Here is an 18,037-nt window from a genome sequence, read left to right as displayed (position 1 = left end):
GCCACAACTTTGTGACCACTCAAATCAGTACCCTGAGGCCCAGTAAGGTAACTCTTCCTGAAGACACTACCTGTGCTCTTTTCCAACCTTTATTTAGAAGAGTCCACGTCGGGATATTTTGCTTGAGCCAGTGTTTATACAAAATCATGAAAGAATGAGCTTGTGCTATATCAAGCTCCTACTGAATTGTTAATAAATACAGGGTAATTTATCCAAAGCAATGGGACTTTTATAAAAGATATGATTTGAAAATTGTTGAGGGCCAGGGATTTAGCTCAGTGGTTCCGCCACTTGCCTTGCAAGCACAAGGACCTGAGTTCAATCCCCAGTACAAAAAAATAAATAAATAAATTGTAGAAAAGCAAATTTCTCTCTGCTTCTTTCTCTTTAAACTTTCCATTCCTCTTGATTAGAAATATTTGGGTTTCTAAAGAAATTAACTTCATTTTTTTTATCTTCTAACAGTCTTAGTATAAAAAATAATTAATTGAAAGTAAAATTGAGATGTTGCACTTTAAAATAAAGATTGAAAATACACATGTGGTCTAAATATCTTTTCACGTGGCTCTATCTGTGGTAGAGATTGTAAAAATAACTCATTTAGATTAGAATCATTATTTGTGACAAATAAGAGAAAGCAGCTACTAATCTCATTTCTCACTTGAATGGAGTATTCTGCTAGTCTATGGCAATTCTATCTTTTTCAATCTACTTTTTCACTTTAAAAATACTCTCAAGCAGATAGATGTCTAAGAGAAACCCTCATCTGCATCATTTATCACCTTAACTGGCTTTGTGGATCAGTAGACTTGAGTGGTTTAATTGGGATAAATGGAGCAAGTAAAAGACCAATGAACCAGTGGGAAGTTTTCATGTATCCATCAGGAGACGCTCCCGTGTAGTTTACAAGTGAGCCAGTACAGTCAAGAGCTATTTTAAAAGTTGTTCTTTATGTTCTTTAAATGACTGGCATAATCTGTTAAAACACACAAAAATTAATTCCTAAGACTTTGGTCCTAAATCTATTATAACTGAGATGGTTCAACATGTCATCCTGGTGCAGTGCCCTCTTTAGAACTGCAACTAAGATAACAGCAAACTGGGAAACAAGACATCTCAATCTTTGAGCTAAACAGGCAGTGGCCTCAGGCAAGCAAATTTACTTACCTCTGTGTGGCCTATTTTCCTCTCTGGACATGCAAGTTAGTTGTATGAATAACAAAGGCCCAATTAGATATGCCTGGAAATAAATACAAAGGAGAAAGAACATTTTGAAATACTTTAAAGTTTAAAATAGGGTGCACAAATTCAAAGTATTAAAATTTATCTCATAAACCTTAACAATTATGAAATTATAGTATCATATACCACATTTTTGAGTAAGTCACATACCTCCATCAGTATCTGTTGCCAGATGTGTGGTACTGTAGTAGTGGTACTGATGTAGTGGTACTATTTGTTGGGTGTTCCTAAAAATTGTTTCCCTGCATAATCTTTGCTTTGAAAATAGAATTAAAGTCAACTGTAGTTAAAGGACTTTTATAAGAGAAATTAAAATAGCATGTTCTTTTAAATCAAGTGAAAGAAAAAATAACCACCCTACCTTTTAAAAATGATTATTTAATATTTTAAAAGTATTTTAGTCAAAAAAAGGAGCTCACTGATCTGAAGGATGATGTAGTCCTTTAATTTGTTAACACCACTGATGACATAATTAAATGAGAGCCTAAAGAACTAATCAGTTAATTTCTTTTAATTTCTCACCGTTGTTAGTGGTACCGGTCTGCGAAAAATTGAAGCCATGAAGACCGGGCTGAGTTCATGCAATCCCTTTCCCTGAGCAAACCCATAGAAATGTTGGATAAAGTATGAGAATTACCTTTAATACAAAAAGAAAATGAGCAGAGGCAGAAGCAAAGGGAAACAGAAAATTGAAATGGTTAGTCTGTTAGTAAAAAATTGGATACTTCAGGGTACACCATGCCCAGATACCATCTAAACTTGAAGATCAGGGATAAAACACCTACACCGGATATTTGGCAGGTGGTAGTTAGAATTGTTGATGTTCTTATATAATTCTGGGTCTCTACAGAGCTCCACCCCCATAAAGATAGGATAGCAGCTACCCTTAGTAATTCAAGGGGGAAAAATCTCTCAGGAGAATGGAAACTATAACAAATGTGAAATTTACATTCATTCTCCCTGGGTGACACGAAAATTCTAAGCTGATAAATTCATGCAAAAATAATTCAGTACTGGGGACTTTCCAAGGAGCTCATGAACACAAATGCAAAAGTTCTCTTTAGCTACATTTCTTCAGCACAAAATATGTAGAAACCACAGTCCACTGAAGATGAACTCATAACAAAAAATACAGTCTACATGATTTTTGTGAGCTACCTAAAAGGACAGTCAGCAAAAATGAAAAACAGAAAGTTCCTTACCTCAGCCAGGCTTCACCACCTAACAGCACATACTGTAGATCTGGAACTCCTCTGAGGATTATTGATGTGGATTAATCCACATGTGAGTATAATGCCCTCATTATCCAGTTACCCTCCAAAAGACCAACCACTCAATGTTTGAGGCTATGGGAGACAATTTACATTAAACAATAACGAAGATGGGGGAAAAGATGGTCCCCATAAACAGACCCAAGTTTATAGGATATTATTATATGACAGAAGTAGTATTACTAGTCATTTCGGCAGGAAAATTATGAATGGTGATGGAATAACTGGTTATCTATTCAGAAAAATAAAATTGGATCTTAACTTCATTGCTTATCCCAACATTAATTTTAAGTGAATTTAAGCTAAATAAATGTGGGGAGGGGCTTCAAATTTTTAAAAGGAAAACACAGGGAATAGCTCTATGATCTTACTACCCTATTTACTAAATAGAAAAAAAAGACACAAATCATAAATAAAAGATAAATTCTGCTATATTAAAAAGAAAACATTTTATGCATTCAAAGACACATAAACAAGATAAAATACATGTTGCCAAAAAAAGGTTAATACCTAAGTAAAGAATTCAAATCACAAAGAAATGAGAAAAAGACAAAAGCAAGAACAGCCTAATAGAAAATAGACAAAGGACAGAAATTGAGAACTCAGAGGCCAGTAACCCCTCCTGGACAGTAAACATAAAGCTGTTCAAATTCACTCGTAATCATGTGAACACAAACATGTGATAAAATTTCATTCCATTCCCATAGATCAGGCCAAATCTTAAAAACCTGACAAAAACCAAGTGATGAGAAGCTAGCGGAGAAACAGAAATGCTTTACCCTCCTGATGGGAACATACATTTACCCATGCTTTTGGGTATACACCTAAGCTCAATTTAGATTCTTCAAGAACCCTAGCACACAGAAAATCACTGGACTGACTGTTATTTAGTTTTCCTAAGGTAGACATAGTTGGTACTACCGTAGATGCAAAGGAGAAAAAAACAACTTGCTAATACAATGACTGCTTTAGAACACTTAGTCTCATTTCTCTCACAGACACTGGTAGAAAATTGGCTGCTAAGAGAAAGCCTTCATGTATCCAAACACTAACATAAGGACCTTTATTGCTAGTAAGAACAAAAGAAATGGAAATGACCTAATTGTCTATCAAAAGTTTATGGCTATTTTTAAAAAACCCAATCTCTTACTTCTGTTATAGCCAAAAATGAATCAGACGGTTTCTGTTTGAGTAGTTTTGAAGTCCTCTTCATTGTATGTGCTCTGACTACTCGACATTGTTTTACCTGCTACTACTGACAAAACCCAGATGGGCAGCGATAGATGGGTAAGGCGGGGGGGCTGGAGAAGGCAGAGAAACTGAACCAATTTGTAGGATGAGAAGAAGTATTATGCGCAAAATAAGACCACTCACTTAAGCTTGTGATTCATAAAAAGAGATCTGAACCTGAAGACTTCTCCCATTCTATTGGATATGTAGAGTATGTGCCCAGGGTCAAGGCAGGTAGAGAAGCCATAGTCCAGGTGGTTATGCCAGGAATTGGGTCTAGATGGGCAGATGGTCGAGGAAAGGTCTATGGGGCAGAAGAGTCTGAACCCCTGGAGCTATGACTTTAAGGCAGAAAGGGCAATGAAATTGGAGACAGGCAGCCTCAGGAGCACCAGGTTTTCAGGCTAGGTACAGGGGGACTTTATGACTGAAAGATCAAATAAAAAATCCCAGGGTAGCAGTGACTTCAGTCCTAGACCTGGGGCAAGGGGGACTGCTTTCTTCCTCTGTACCAAGAGTGTGAATTGTCTCAAGGATGACACGTGGAGGGTACAGAAATGAGAGGGGAATGAAGATAGGATCCAGGCAGTGCATTGGAAGCCATCTGATCTGGAACCTTTTAATGTCTCCATCATTCAAGGAGAGTTATTGAGCTTCTGATGGGCATTGGGCACTGGGCTATATTTAAAAACATAAAAGTAAGACATGTATCTTAGGAGTTGACACAGCAGAGGTAAAGTCATATAAAGAAAAAGCAATGCACAGTGAGCAGTGGCCTCACAAAGGAAGAATCGAAGTGTGAGATGGGGTGGTGGGCTGGGGGGGCATCTAGGAATAGCTTTACAGAAGAATGTATGCTATTTAAAGGACACCATGGCACATGGCCCTGAGTTTGTTCAGTAGGTAGTGAGTAAGGACACAGAAGCCTGACAGAATATTTTAATAACTTTAAATTCATATTACACAGCCAAAAGTTTGGTACAAGACAGGGCGAGCATGAAGCAGCCAAAGAGGTGAGACCAGAAATGTGTTCCTGACCAGGCCAAGAAGGACCTTCTACTCTACATTAAGAGTTTTGAATTTGTCCAGATGCAATGGGGAAATCATGAAAGAGCTTAAGAAAATGAGAGATCTGATCATATTTTCATTTTAGAAATATCACCCTCAGTGTCTACTGAATGGAGTCTGAACTCCTCTTTGCAAACTCTTCATGGGTTGCTCACAGTTTCCTATGCAAGTATATTTCCTACTATTCCACCAACACACATCTTCCACCAAGGTCTGTTAGTGTCTGCGCTGTGAATAGTTTGGGAGTCACACCCTGTTCTCAGCCTCTATCCACAGGATGTAAGTAAGGACACAGGCTGTGAAGATAGACCTGTCCTTGCTTAGCTGACCTTAACATCTCTGTATAGCAGTCTCTTCATCTAAAATGGGGGTAGAAACTTGTATGGTTCTTGAGAGGATTAAATGAGTTTCACATTTAATGTGAAAAGTGCCTAGAAAAAGATCTGGCACGTTAGTTAACACTAAATAGAAAAATAGAAGTTGGAAAAAAAAAAAAGAAAAATAGAAGTTAGCTATTTTAATTCTCTTCTGCATATCCAAAGATCTATTTGACAAGACCCAGTTTAAATCCATCTCCTTTTGAAAACTTGCTAGACTTTTGTGAACTCTTATGGCTTTTCATTCTATATTAATGTATGAAACACTATACACACAGTTATATTATGAAACTGTTTTCTATGATTCACTGTTTGCAAAGTTCAAATTTGATTTCCCAACTCAATTCTAAGTACTTTAAGAATAAAGACTCTCATTCTAGACCATGGCTCTGGTCATATAGTAGATAGGCTGTACATAATATTGATTAAACTTGTCATTCTGCAGAACCGTAACTGTGAATGGAATGTGTTTAAATGATATTCATTGTCTAAGATCTGCAGTACCACGTCTTTATTTAAGAATTATTCATTACTAGTAAATGTTCTTCATCAAAAATAAAATGTTATGCTTTATAAAGCGTTGATGTCATGTTCTAAGTCTCAGCGATTCTCCTTTTTTTTAAAGATGGGACATCTCGGGAGCTGTCATTGGTACAGAATGTGGAACAATAGAATCAGGTTTATCAATGGTCTTCCTCAAAGATGGAGAGAGGAAATTATGCACTCCATACATGGACACTACTGGTTATGGGAACCTGCGGTTCTACTTTGTTATGGGTAGGTACATTTTGAACAAACTTTGTTTGAACCTAGGGCAGATTCTGGGCCAGTACTTACTTCTGAGGAAGTACGATCATTTATGCTCACCCCTACTTCAGACCAGCCATGCTGACACCATCTTGAGAGAGTAGGGCTTGGCATTCTGTGAGTAGGCCTGAAGACAAAAAGCAAAAATACTTTCCATAGCTGAAAAGACAATGGGAGAAAGGATAAGAGAAAAACAACTACTCAAAGCCTGTAACCTCACCAAAAAGAATCATCAAGCTGAGTCGTTTGTTTTCATCAGTGTCTCATTATTGCCTAACTTTCTTGTTGTGGGAAGATTAGAAAGTAGCAGACCTATAATACTTTTTTGTACTTTAGCAGAGCTCTCTACTTCCTGTTTGCAAACTCATAAAAAAAGAAGTGTTCTTGAAATTTTTTCTTCAAATTTGTGTTGGAAAAATACCCAGACATGAAGAATGTTGAAGTTTGTGACCTCCCAAGTTTGTCCTGCTAATCAACAAGACCCACAGTGACAAATTCATTCACTGGTGTCATTCCAGATATGTGCACAGTGTCACATGGCTTCTTTTTGAGTGACTGGAAAGGCACAGGCAACATCTGGAAGCAAAACAGGAAACAAACACTGTCTGCCTTTGAACTTGTTAGCAGGGCCATCAGGACAAACAGGTCTTCTGCGTGGCAGTTATACAGCCCAGGGCTGTGTGGTAACCCTGTGGGCTGTATGGTGCCCTCCAGCATACTGTCTGTGTGACGCCATGTTCCTCATTTCCGGTAGTGATCTGTTCAGAACAGCGATGTCTCTGATATAAAATGATACAGTTTCACTTGAATGGAGATTCTTACCTTGGCCCTGAAATAGTTTACGTGTATAAAGGCCTAAAATTCATTTCCTTAAATTAATTAATATTCATACCATCTCTTATTGTGTTAAAAATGGTTCTTGGAAAACTTTAAGCAGAAATTTATAAAAATTTAAAAATAAAAAGCTATAAAAATGCATAAGCCAGTCAAATTTAGGTTTTATTCCCTTTTACCATTTCTGCCACAATATATTTGAATCTTGATTTTTATAGTAAGTCTACCCAGTTAAATGTGCTCATATAAGATTAAATCATCAATGTGTAAGTGCTTATATACAAAATGTTGCCATATTTAATTTTCTCTGGAGCAAAACAGATCATTACCTAAGGAATTAAAATAGTATTGGCGAGGCAGGAAAAATGAACTTGGATGAGCCCAAAGAAGCACACTATCCCAAAACAAAAGAATCTTCATTCAATTAAAAGTCAGAAATATCTATTGAAATAGAGCCACAAGCCAAGTTGTATGGAGAACTCCAACTGGGGAGAATAAACTGGATCACCTAAATCATAGACTTACTGCTCAAATTAGTTAATACATGCAAAGCACTAAAAAGAATAATAGATAGACTTATCTATTTATGATATAAAATTACTTAGACAATGTCTCTGCCCACACAACATCTAACTATGTACACAGGAAACTGCAACACGCAGTTCTGGAACAAAAGGGCTGTGAAAGGGCACAGAAAGCTCTGAGCAGTCACAGTGGAGGTGGGCAATGAAGCTTTGCAAGGGAGATGGCCTTTGAACTCAAGCTTGAAAGCCGCACAAGATTTAAAGGGACAGGAGAATTCCAGATTAGGTCATTTGGGGGCAGGGAGAGGCATTAAAAATAAAAGTACGTGATATGTTTGGGGCCGAGTGATTTTCCCGGTACAGCGAATGCAAGACGTAGAATGGCACTAGAAAAGAGACTTGGAGCCACAGTGTGATCTTCTCCAGTCATACCCTGTGGAGTCGTGTCCATTTATTCTAAGTAATGTAGAACCAACAGTGGTTTCCTGTTCTGTAATATCACCTGTGTTCCAGAAAGATAATTCTGGCAGGAGTGTGAAGGAAAGACTGAAATAATCAGAAAGGAAAACACACCCTAGTTAAACTTGCATTTCAGAGAAACAGTTATTTTTGCCTTACCCTTTTTGTGCAATGTGTATTAGCTGACCCCCTAACTTATGGGGCCATGGCCCCAGTCCAAGCAAAAAGATCTGAGGCAGTGGTGGAGGTAAAGTACAGGAGGGCCCAGAGATGGCGCTGCTAGAGACATGGAACCGCCTGGCTGTCTCTGGGGGTTATGCCAGTGGCACTGGAGAGAACACAGATTTCTCTTTTGGGTGGTTGGAAAGGTGATGCCATTTCCCCGAAAAGGTGAAAATGGAGGCCAGTGTGGAGATTTTGATAGTATGTATGTTAAGACTGAGGTTTCTAGAATGCCATGTGAAGGTAGAACTTCAAGTCAGTGTTTGAATCTGATTTGAATATCATCCATATACAGGTGTTCTGAGCAGAAGGTGGCCTGTGGTTGGACAGTTCTTAGGAAGAACCCTCAGCTAGGTGTTGATGGAAGGACAAAGAGTAGGCAGAGGAGACTGAGAAAGGAAGGGTATGTGGGAGGGAGACAGGAGGAAGATGCACTTTGACCCTGAAGGAGGTCAGAGGAAGTGGTTCAGGGTGGGGTGGCAGGAAAATGATCTGCAGTGTGCAGAATGCCACCGACAGGCAACCGGGATAAGGGCAAGAGGCCACCAGGGGCTTTTGAGAGAGTGTTTCCAATGGGTAATGCCTGGGGACTCCAAGGTACATGGGACTTTAAAATGAAGGATACGTAGACCTGAAATAGGATGCCTCCTTCAAGAAGATCATCAGTAGAGATTTTTTTAAAAATGGGGTCCTTATCTGGAGGGGACAGCAACATCCAGGGAAGGTGTATTTTTAGGATTGGATAGGTAGGCGAGGTTAGGATAGGACAGGGAAGGGTAGGGTAGGCTAGGAAGGATGGGATGGGATGGGATAGGTGGAATGGGATAAGACAGGATGGGTGAGGATAGGTTGGCTTAGGGTGGGATGGGATAGGAAGGACAGGGCAGGACAGGACAGGACCAGTCCTAAAACTATAACATCTGCTAGGAAAGAAAGCAATATGGGAAAAGATTTAAGATCAGATAGTTTATGAGTGGCCCTTGCTTTATTGCACTTCAGGAAAATCAGTGTCTTAATTGTTAATCTACACGGGATTACATTCTTTCCCTCTCAAACCCTGTCCGTGATACCTTCTATCTTTGGTTCATAATTTCTGTAACAATTATTTCTGGAAAATTTGGCCAGTTTCCAAAATTTGGGTTAAAGTCTGCTTCCTTTATTCATATATTCATTTATTCAATACATACTCCTTGAAGACCAGTTTGCAACACTGCATTTTAAGCCAGAATGCAATGAGCAAGACAAAAATACCGAACAGACATCATTAATTCAATTATTTGTTATTTCTCCAAAAAATATCTACTGAGCATCTACTGTGTGCCCAGCTCTTTTAGTTCAGACTTGTGTCTGTTTTCTCTAAATCTTTACTGAATGTATGACAGCACAGTGCACTCTCAACTGGAAGTATGTTCAGAGATCTCTAGTACATGCCATCAACCCAGATAGTATTGTATGCTATACATTCAATTTACATATATAAATATATCTGTGGAAAGGGTTGATATATGAATAAGAAGCTTAAAAGCAATAACTAATGATTGCAATTACAATGAATTGCAATAAAAGTTACATGAAGAGAAATATGAATTATCTTGGACCACAGTTGACTATAAGTAACAAGCTGTGGGAAGCAAAACCACAAATGGGGGACAATTGCCTACTAGTCTTGTTTTTCATGATAAATTACAAACCTTTTGAGGTCAGGAAGTATTTCCCTTTCTAGCCTAATGACCTGCAAATAATAAAACTTCAACAAACGACTTTCTTGGTATAGATAAGTATCTGAAAAGCTACTTGGAACACTATTTAAAATTCTTTAAAACTACCCATGCATTTAGCTTTAGTTGAAATCTTCCTGTACCTTCAACACTGTACAAGATGGGTCAGAAGTCCTATTTTCTCCAAATTATCAAAGGCTACCAAGTTAGGGAAGAATCCACTTCTTCCATAGGAGCCGCTGCTACCAAAACTTCTCAGAATTGATAAATTGCCCCCAGCAGGATCTTTTAGATAAAGCCTGTCATCATGTTAATGTCGTGGCTTCTTCTGGGCTTTCTTCTTCTGCCATTCAGGGCTGGCCTCGCCTCCCATGTGTGTTTCTGTATGTTCTGTCTCAGAGCAGATTCAGTTCAGCGATTGGCCTTACGAGAGCGAAAGAGTACCAGGAGCAGGCTACTGAAAGATGAGACCCAACACTAGGATCAGTGTCGATAGGTGCAGCGCACTAAACCTCCACTGCAGTCTTTCACCTTTTTAGTCCTTTTTCCGTCCTCTTTGTTATGTGCTCAGTGCTTGATTAAAAAATCATTTTTTAAAAAGGGAACTTCGTTTGTACATGGATCTTTTCCCCAGAGACCATCATTTATGATGGCTTTACTAACCCTATTTATACATTGAGGTATGTAATGAAATGCTGAAAAGTATGATACAAATGTGAAAGATCAAAACATTTCTCTACGGGTTGTTGACTTTGAGCAGTAAACGTCCACTGGGAGGAGAGTTACGTTGCCACTGTATCTGGATTTTCTGTTCAGATTACTTAATCCATAAATATTTATTATATGCCAGTTTGCATATGCTTAACATATGTAACATGTCAAATGAAAATGTTATTATAAAATGAGAAAAGATATTTCTATGTAATTTTACCCGATGCATGGCATATAGTAAGAACTCAATAAAATTAGTGTTAGTCTGTTATGAGCATAATAGTGAAAAAGATAGATCAAAAGTTAAAAATATAACATCTAGCCATGGCTAGTTAATTTATCCTGTTTCAAGTACCTGCTGTGTTATTCAACTTCATTATCATGACAATCTGAAGTACCTTTCAGTTCTAATGGAATATCATTCATTGTGACTGTAAAGTAGAGTGGTAGGGAGGACTTCTGTATCTATCTCCTGACAATCAAATGCGGTACCAAACATTAAAATGTAAAAGGAATTGCTTTTAAAATGTGAATGTATGTGCTAAAATACTACAGCCGTTGTCTACAGCAGTTTTAGTTCTACCACTTCGCAAGTCTTTGATGCCATAATCACCAGACTTTTCAAAAACCGCTTTGAAATTTGGTCATAAAACTCTCAAATATGGTGATGAAATGGCTTATTTTAAAAAGCAGAACATATGTTTTTAACATGGGCTGAAACAAGGAGGTGTAATTACTCCTCCATGTGGACCATTATTTGAGTAATCTTATAAGCCAAAAAGTTACGTTGGCCTTCACAACTATCAAATCTTTGATCATTAACATTGTCTGTCTGAATTATCTTCATGATTTCCTTGGGTTTGGTTATCTTTGTTTGAGGTTATTCTTAAGTGACATCTGCACAGCATAATTATTTCTTATTGTGAAATTTCACATGAGATTTGATGTTTTGGGTCCAAGTTGTTGCTAACAACATGAAATTTTTGTTTGGTGCAGGAGGAATTTGTGACCCCGGAAACTCACATGAAAATGATGTCTCCTTGTATGCAAAGATTGAGGGGAGAAAAGAACACATTGCTCTGGATACCCTTTCCTATTCCTCATATAAGGTACAGATGCCAGCCCTTGCCCCACATGACCCACCTAGAACTCCAGGATCAAGCCCGAGTCAAAACCAGGAAGACCAGGCCAAAAACAGAGGATAAAGTCTTTTCTAGGAGCCCAAGAAATTGCCAGGTTTTTAAAAAAATTGACAGACATTTTAACATCCATTTTTATTCCTGATGCACATGAAAACTTGGATTTTGTCAGGAAGAATGAGTCCTTTAACCACAGGAAAGCAAAACCCAATTCTCTGACCGACAGTTACACTGATCCCAGAGAAAGCTCTAAAAGTAACTGTGATTATGCTGCCACACAGCCTTGCTATCAGACATAATGAGTGTTGGTCCAACATTTTGAGGTTTCCCAGGAAGAAGACACTGTAGCAGTACAGATTATTCCTATCTTTGCATTTTGCTTTGGTAGCTAGAGCTACTGAGGTTGACCTTTCTCCTTTGCCTTTCAGATGTAGGACAGGTGTTGTCTGTGATATTTGCAAACATCCCCCCAAATCGTGCTTGCCGTAGGGTGTACAGTTATTGTTTTTAGAATAGATGTATCTGTGCTGGGGCTCTACTCACACACTCATTATGAGTTAGCTTTCTCCCCACATGGATGGCAGCCTATGTACTTTAAAGAGTGTAAGCACAGCCATATAGGAAACAGTCAGAGAGACTCCAAGCTAGCTGCCCTTGCAAGGGTAACCCAGTCTACATCCCTGACTCATCATAGTGGGCTACCTTGTCCAGCAATAGTTCAGTAGGGTTACACTCAGATCAAATTAAGTTGTCAGAGGTATTTGCAGGAGCTCTGGATGTTTCTGCTTGGACTCCTACTTTCAGACTACCTAGATGGGAAAACTGCTAATATGATACAGATCTATTTTTTAAAATACTGATGATAAAGTCAAGTAAATTTTAGATTGCCTTCCTCTTTTCTAAGTTAAACGATATGGATACTCATTCTTTGATAACTTTTAAAGACCTTAGAGCAGTTTATCTTCGGGCATATAGTGACTGATTAGCCACACACTGGAGCCCCACCTCTCTGCAAAGGAAGAATTCTTAGTCATTAAAACTAATGTTCCTTGGGGCTGAGGATTTAGCTCAGTGGCACCGTGCCTGTTTTGCAAGCTCAAGGTCCTGAGTTCGATCCCTGGTACCAAACAACAACAACAACAAAACGAATGTTCCTTTAGGAAAGCATCTTCTACATAAAATAACAAGTGGAACAGAAGAGACCTTGCCTGGTGCCCAATAAATGGCAGTTATCTATTTAGTGATTAAAGGAAGAAAAGAGCAAATTAAAGAAAGATGGATCTAGTAGAACTTCACACTGACTAACACAGGAAGGACTATGAGTGACTTTGTTTTTCTTTCTTGGGAAGGTTCCATCTTTGGTTTCTGTGGTCATCAGTCCTGAACTTCAGACCCCAGCTACTAAATTTTGTCTCAGGCAAAAGAACCATCAAGGACATAATAGGAATGTCTGGGCCATAGACTTTTTCCATGTCCTGCCTGTTCTCCCTTCGACAATGTCTCACATGATACAGTTCTCTATTAATCTGGGGTGTGGAACACATCAACCTGGTAACAGGTAAGAAGCTCTGTTTAAACGTGCACACACAAATGTGGCTGTTAAATGAGAGAGGATATTTCAGTATACTTTAATATGATTTGAAAAAACTCCATTATAAAATATGTATTTTCCCCCAAAGAAAAGTCCTTCCGAATATGTAGGGTATGACTGAGCAGATGTCAAACCGGAATGGCTTCGTTCTAAGTGCTTGGTCCTAGCTGTTAGAGGTGTTTTCAGGGGCCACGGCAGCCATCCATTTCAGCAGACTGCTCAGAGAGAAAAAAATAAGTGACTGAAAGAAAGCTTGCCCTCATGTTGGCTAGTGACCCCCTAGTAACCGACACGGAAGTCAATTAGCTTGATCCTTCCTAAGAATCCTGTCATGTCCCGTTCACAGGGTGAAGTGACAGTGTGAGACACTGCAGTTGCCTTGCCATCTATCACATGTAAGATCACAAACCCAAGTTACCATTTGTTGTCTTCAGACACTGTTTTACAGCAGTAATGCAACTGCTTGCCCTTTGAGGGCTGGTCAGACTTCTGTGCAAGAGGAAACGATCACTTAGGGAATGATGTCTTAAAGATGTTTCACACTAGTCCTGCAGATGCTCAATGTATTTAGGCAGAGATGAAAACAGGATTTTTATCGGTTATCTTTACCCCTTTTCTGTGGTGCTCATTCTGTTGTTTTTAGTGTCAGCTTAGAGTTTTCCACCAACCACGGACGATCCTGGTCCCTCCTGCACACCGAGTGCTTGCCTGAAATCTGTGCCGGTCCCCACCTTCCCCACAGCACCATCTACTCCTCGGAAAACTACAGTGGGTGAGTAAGCACTCTGCACTGGCAGAAGACCTGAGTTCATGTGACCGGTGAGTGATCCTGAGACTAGAGATTTTTTGCATAATAGAAAGGAGTCTGACTTTTTGACAAGGTTATTTTTTTTTTCTTTTAAGACAATACTTTGGCTAAATCTGCTGCAGGATCACAACTCATCAGGTCCATTGTTCTTTGTGTCCTTGACTCATCTTTGAATAATGTAAATGTAAAGTCCATATGATGGTCCTGTGGTTATTCCTAGAGCAATGGAGGAAAGGAGACTTTTGGAATTAGATCTGGTTAAGACCTTAACTTACCATCCACTATATGTTCAACGTTTATTTTCTCTTATTTTCCATGTCTTTCTGCTGAACTTAGGAAAATAATAATGGTGTAGAATTAGAGATGGTTATTTAAAATGCTTTCTATTTTACAGAATAATCACCAAATACAAAATGAAAATATTTGCAAATACAACAAAATTAAGTTGTGAACTGCGGGGTTTTTTTCTTAGCCCCTCTTTAAGTGCGCAAAAGGCAAGGGGGTAGCAAAAAATTCAAAAGCAACTGATGCTTTTCAGCACCCCACCTCCTCACAAATGCTTCCTACAGAATAGCATCTGAGTTAGAACCTGATTTCAGTATTATTCCATGTACACCTGCACCAAAACAGTACCTGATACCACATTCGTATGTACTATTTTTGTACTTTTGTATATAAGTTTTAATGTAAAACTAACAAAAAGTTCTAAAAAAGAATATGTAAAATAAGTAAATATCACTTTTAAGAACGGATCCACTTCTCTAGCATGATATGGATGTTTGTGAAAATTGTGTCTGTTTTAACATGATAAGCAAACTCCTTTGGTGACTGTAAAGAGCATATTGATGAACTTTAGTGCTATTACAAGTGCACAGAAATCAGGACGTCACAAGCATATAAAATAAATCCAAAAGATGTGAACATAAATCAGGCTTGGTGGCACATGCTTATAATTCTAGCTACTCTTGAGGCTGACGCAGGAGAGTGGTAAGTTGGAGGTTAGCCTGAGCAGTTTAGCAAGACTGTCTCAAAATTTAAAACGTTTTAAAGTGGGCTGGGGATGTAGCTCAGTAGCAGGGTATTTGTTTGACATGCAAGCAGCCGCAGGTTGAATGTCCTACGTACTGCAAGGGAAGAAAGAGATGTGAACATAGCTGTGAAGCTGCTTTTGTGCTCAATTTCTTGCAGGTGGAACCGAATAACGATTCCCCTCCCTAATGCAGCACTAACCCGAGACACCAGGATTCGCTGGAGACAAATGGGACCAATCCTTGGAAACATGTGGGCAATTGATAACGGTTAGTGTTTCTGCCTGTCATAATCACATGCCATTGATGTAGAGCCTTCCTGTGCTTTTGTTTGTCAGCACAGACTTAATCGCATTCCCAAGTCATGGTCTTGCAATTCATTAAACGTCCTTTCTTCCTTTTCTCCTTTGCATTCCATAAGAAGCCGAGGATGTGCAATCAGAAAAAAATAAAGGCTGTGCAGTCAGCAGTATTACATGCTAGAATGTTTCAACATACATAATTTTAAAATGCTTAAAACTCTGAAACTCAAATTCACAGCTGATGACAAGGGATATCCTAACAGTTTCTTTGAATGTTTTTTTTTTGCAAAATTAACATAAATACCATCCTGCATGTATTAAAATAAGACCCATTCTTCTCTTAGTAGCTGCCACAACATCTGGAAGGCTTATCTTTGAGTTGCAGACACCACACAGAAGAAAATATCATCTCTGAAATACTACTGAAACTTCCACTGCTTTTCAGAAAATAGTATAGAAGGAAGATGTAGATTTACATAAAAATTTTCAGTGAATTATTGATAATTTCTGACATCATTTTATAGCAATTATCACTTACGACAAGTACACAATGAGAAAAGAGATTTTATAGTATGGAGTTACATGACTAAATTTCTTGTATTTGTTGTTAATCTCCAGCTCTCTGTTTATGTGTTTTTGAATTATTGTTATAGGTAGAATGGTAGATTTTCTATTAAGAATGTATAAATTTAACTGAAGGCTTATACTACGAGAAAGTATAAAGGAGATGCGTAAAGGGAAGGAAAGACAAAATATCATAATTACCGCGGTGAGGGGACACAGGCCTCTCATTCCACCCACTGGGGAGACTGAGGCAGAGAGATGGAAAATTCAAGCCCAGCCTGAGCAACTTAGACCTTGTCTCAAAATGGGAAAACAAATTTTAAATGGGCTAGAGATGTAGCTCAGTGGTAGAGCACTTTGCTAGAATTTGTCAGTCCTTGGGTTCAATCCCCAATTCAATCCCCAGTTCAATCCCCAAAAAAGTACTAAAGGAAATTTATTATGGAACTGATTTGTAGTGAATATCATAAAACAGAACAAACCTACACTATTGTTCAATTTTCCATATGATAATTGTTGTTACTTTTGAATGATTTAAACATTGAGAAACTAATTACATAAGCTCCTGAAATTTGAACATGAGACAGTATAATTTACCTATACACCAAAATGAATTACTTAAACAATTTGTATTCAAAGAAGACCAATAAAAGAGCCACACTTTAAAGACCACATAAGTCAAAGGTACATACACTTAGTGTGTTTGCAAGACCATCTAAAGTTAAATGGAGTTTCTCCACTGAAAGAATATTTTGCATAGCATTTTAATTATGGCATCCATTAATGAGCTGCAGGGATTAAGTGTTTGCATCTGAGTAGTAGGATATGAATGGATTTTTCTTTCTGTCATACTTTTCAAGGATCCTATACTGAGCCTTTATTGGTAATCACAAATGAACCAAATTATATCAGGTAGTTAAATGTGTAATGAAGCACATAGGAGCAAATGAAAACATTCCTAACAAAGGCTATTACAACATGATTTGGATCAGTGTCTCAGTTACTTTTCTTGTTGCTGGGAAAAAGTACCTGATACCCACAAGTTAAACAAGGAAATGTTTATTTCAGCTTACAGTTAGTAGTGGTTTCATTCCATAGTCAATTGGCTCTGAGGCAGCGAGCATCACAAAAGAGAAACAGATCGTGGTGTGGCAGGCAGAAGGCAGTGAGTAAAAAGCAGCAGCAAACCTCTTTCTCTTTTATCCAGTCTACAAGACTTTGGGGTAATGCTACCCATATTCACAACCATGCTGAACTAATCAGTGGACTAATTTAGTTGTCGCACCCTTAATCCGTATTCACACATGCTAGATCCAGCTACCTCCCAAAAGCCCTAACTATGAGCACATGCAGTTTTGAGGGTACAGCCATAGCAGTCAGAAAGTGTTTGTCACACATCTCTGAGTTCCTGCCATCATGCTTTGAGTACAATGGGAAAAGGTTGAGATGTAAATAATGTACATGGTTACCAGTATGTGCTGTATGCAAAATCTAGGATAGAATCGCTTTAATCCTGTTATCATTTTTTGTTATTGAGTTTATTGGTACATTTTAGGTATACAGTACAGTTACATTCATTATTGGGATCTTGTACCTTTACATGACAGGTCTTGGTTCTCACTTTTTCCCCTTGTCCTTGCCCTCCCTTCACCCCCTCCTCCCCTCCCCAATTACAAACATTTTATTTCCATTTTTTCATTATCTCCTATTTTTTTCTTTCCCTTATTACCTTTCCCCTACCCTTCCCAGTTTCCCTACACCTTTAGCCATTTTCTTCCCATTTCACAATGACAGTTATCTCATTAGGATCTTATGTACTATTATAGTTTATTCACACCAGAGAAACTATTCGGTATTTATGCATGTATGACTTATTTATTTCACTTAGGAGCATATCCTCATTATGTATCCATTTTCCTATGAATGAATCCAATTTCTCATTCTTTATGGCTGAGTAGTATTTAATTGTATAGAAAACCACATCTTCTTTATCCAATCTCAAACTGATGGGCAAATGGGCTGTTTCCAAGATTTAGCTACTACAAACTGTGCCGCTATAAACATGGGTGAGCATATATTACTGTGGTATGATTCTTTTAATCCTTTTGTAAAGATACCCAGCAGAGGGATGGCTGGGTCAAA

General features: G+C 38.3%; 1 protein-coding gene across 1 annotated transcript in view; it reads left to right on the top strand.

The window, feature by feature from the left end:
* Nucleotides 1-18,037, top strand: part of Reln (reelin) — a 295,852-nt gene that overhangs the window by 143,069 nt on the left and 134,746 nt on the right. Inside the window, exons 12-16 of the mRNA XM_033755897.1 lie at nt 5,814-5,965; nt 11,460-11,572; nt 12,952-13,160; nt 13,837-13,965; nt 15,190-15,299. Of these exons, the coding sequence (XP_033611788.1) occupies nt 5,814-5,965; nt 11,460-11,572; nt 12,952-13,160; nt 13,837-13,965; nt 15,190-15,299 (713 nt within the window). The remainder of the gene's footprint in view (nt 1-5,813; nt 5,966-11,459; nt 11,573-12,951; nt 13,161-13,836; nt 13,966-15,189; nt 15,300-18,037) is intronic.

This window comes from Fukomys damarensis, unplaced genomic scaffold, assembly GCF_012274545.1.
Source record: "Fukomys damarensis isolate Sample0158 unplaced genomic scaffold, DMR_v1.0_HiC HiC_scaffold_4, whole genome shotgun sequence".
Taxonomy (NCBI): Eukaryota; Metazoa; Chordata; class Mammalia; order Rodentia; family Bathyergidae; genus Fukomys; species Fukomys damarensis.
This window is presented reverse-complemented; position numbering and strand designations above follow the sequence as displayed.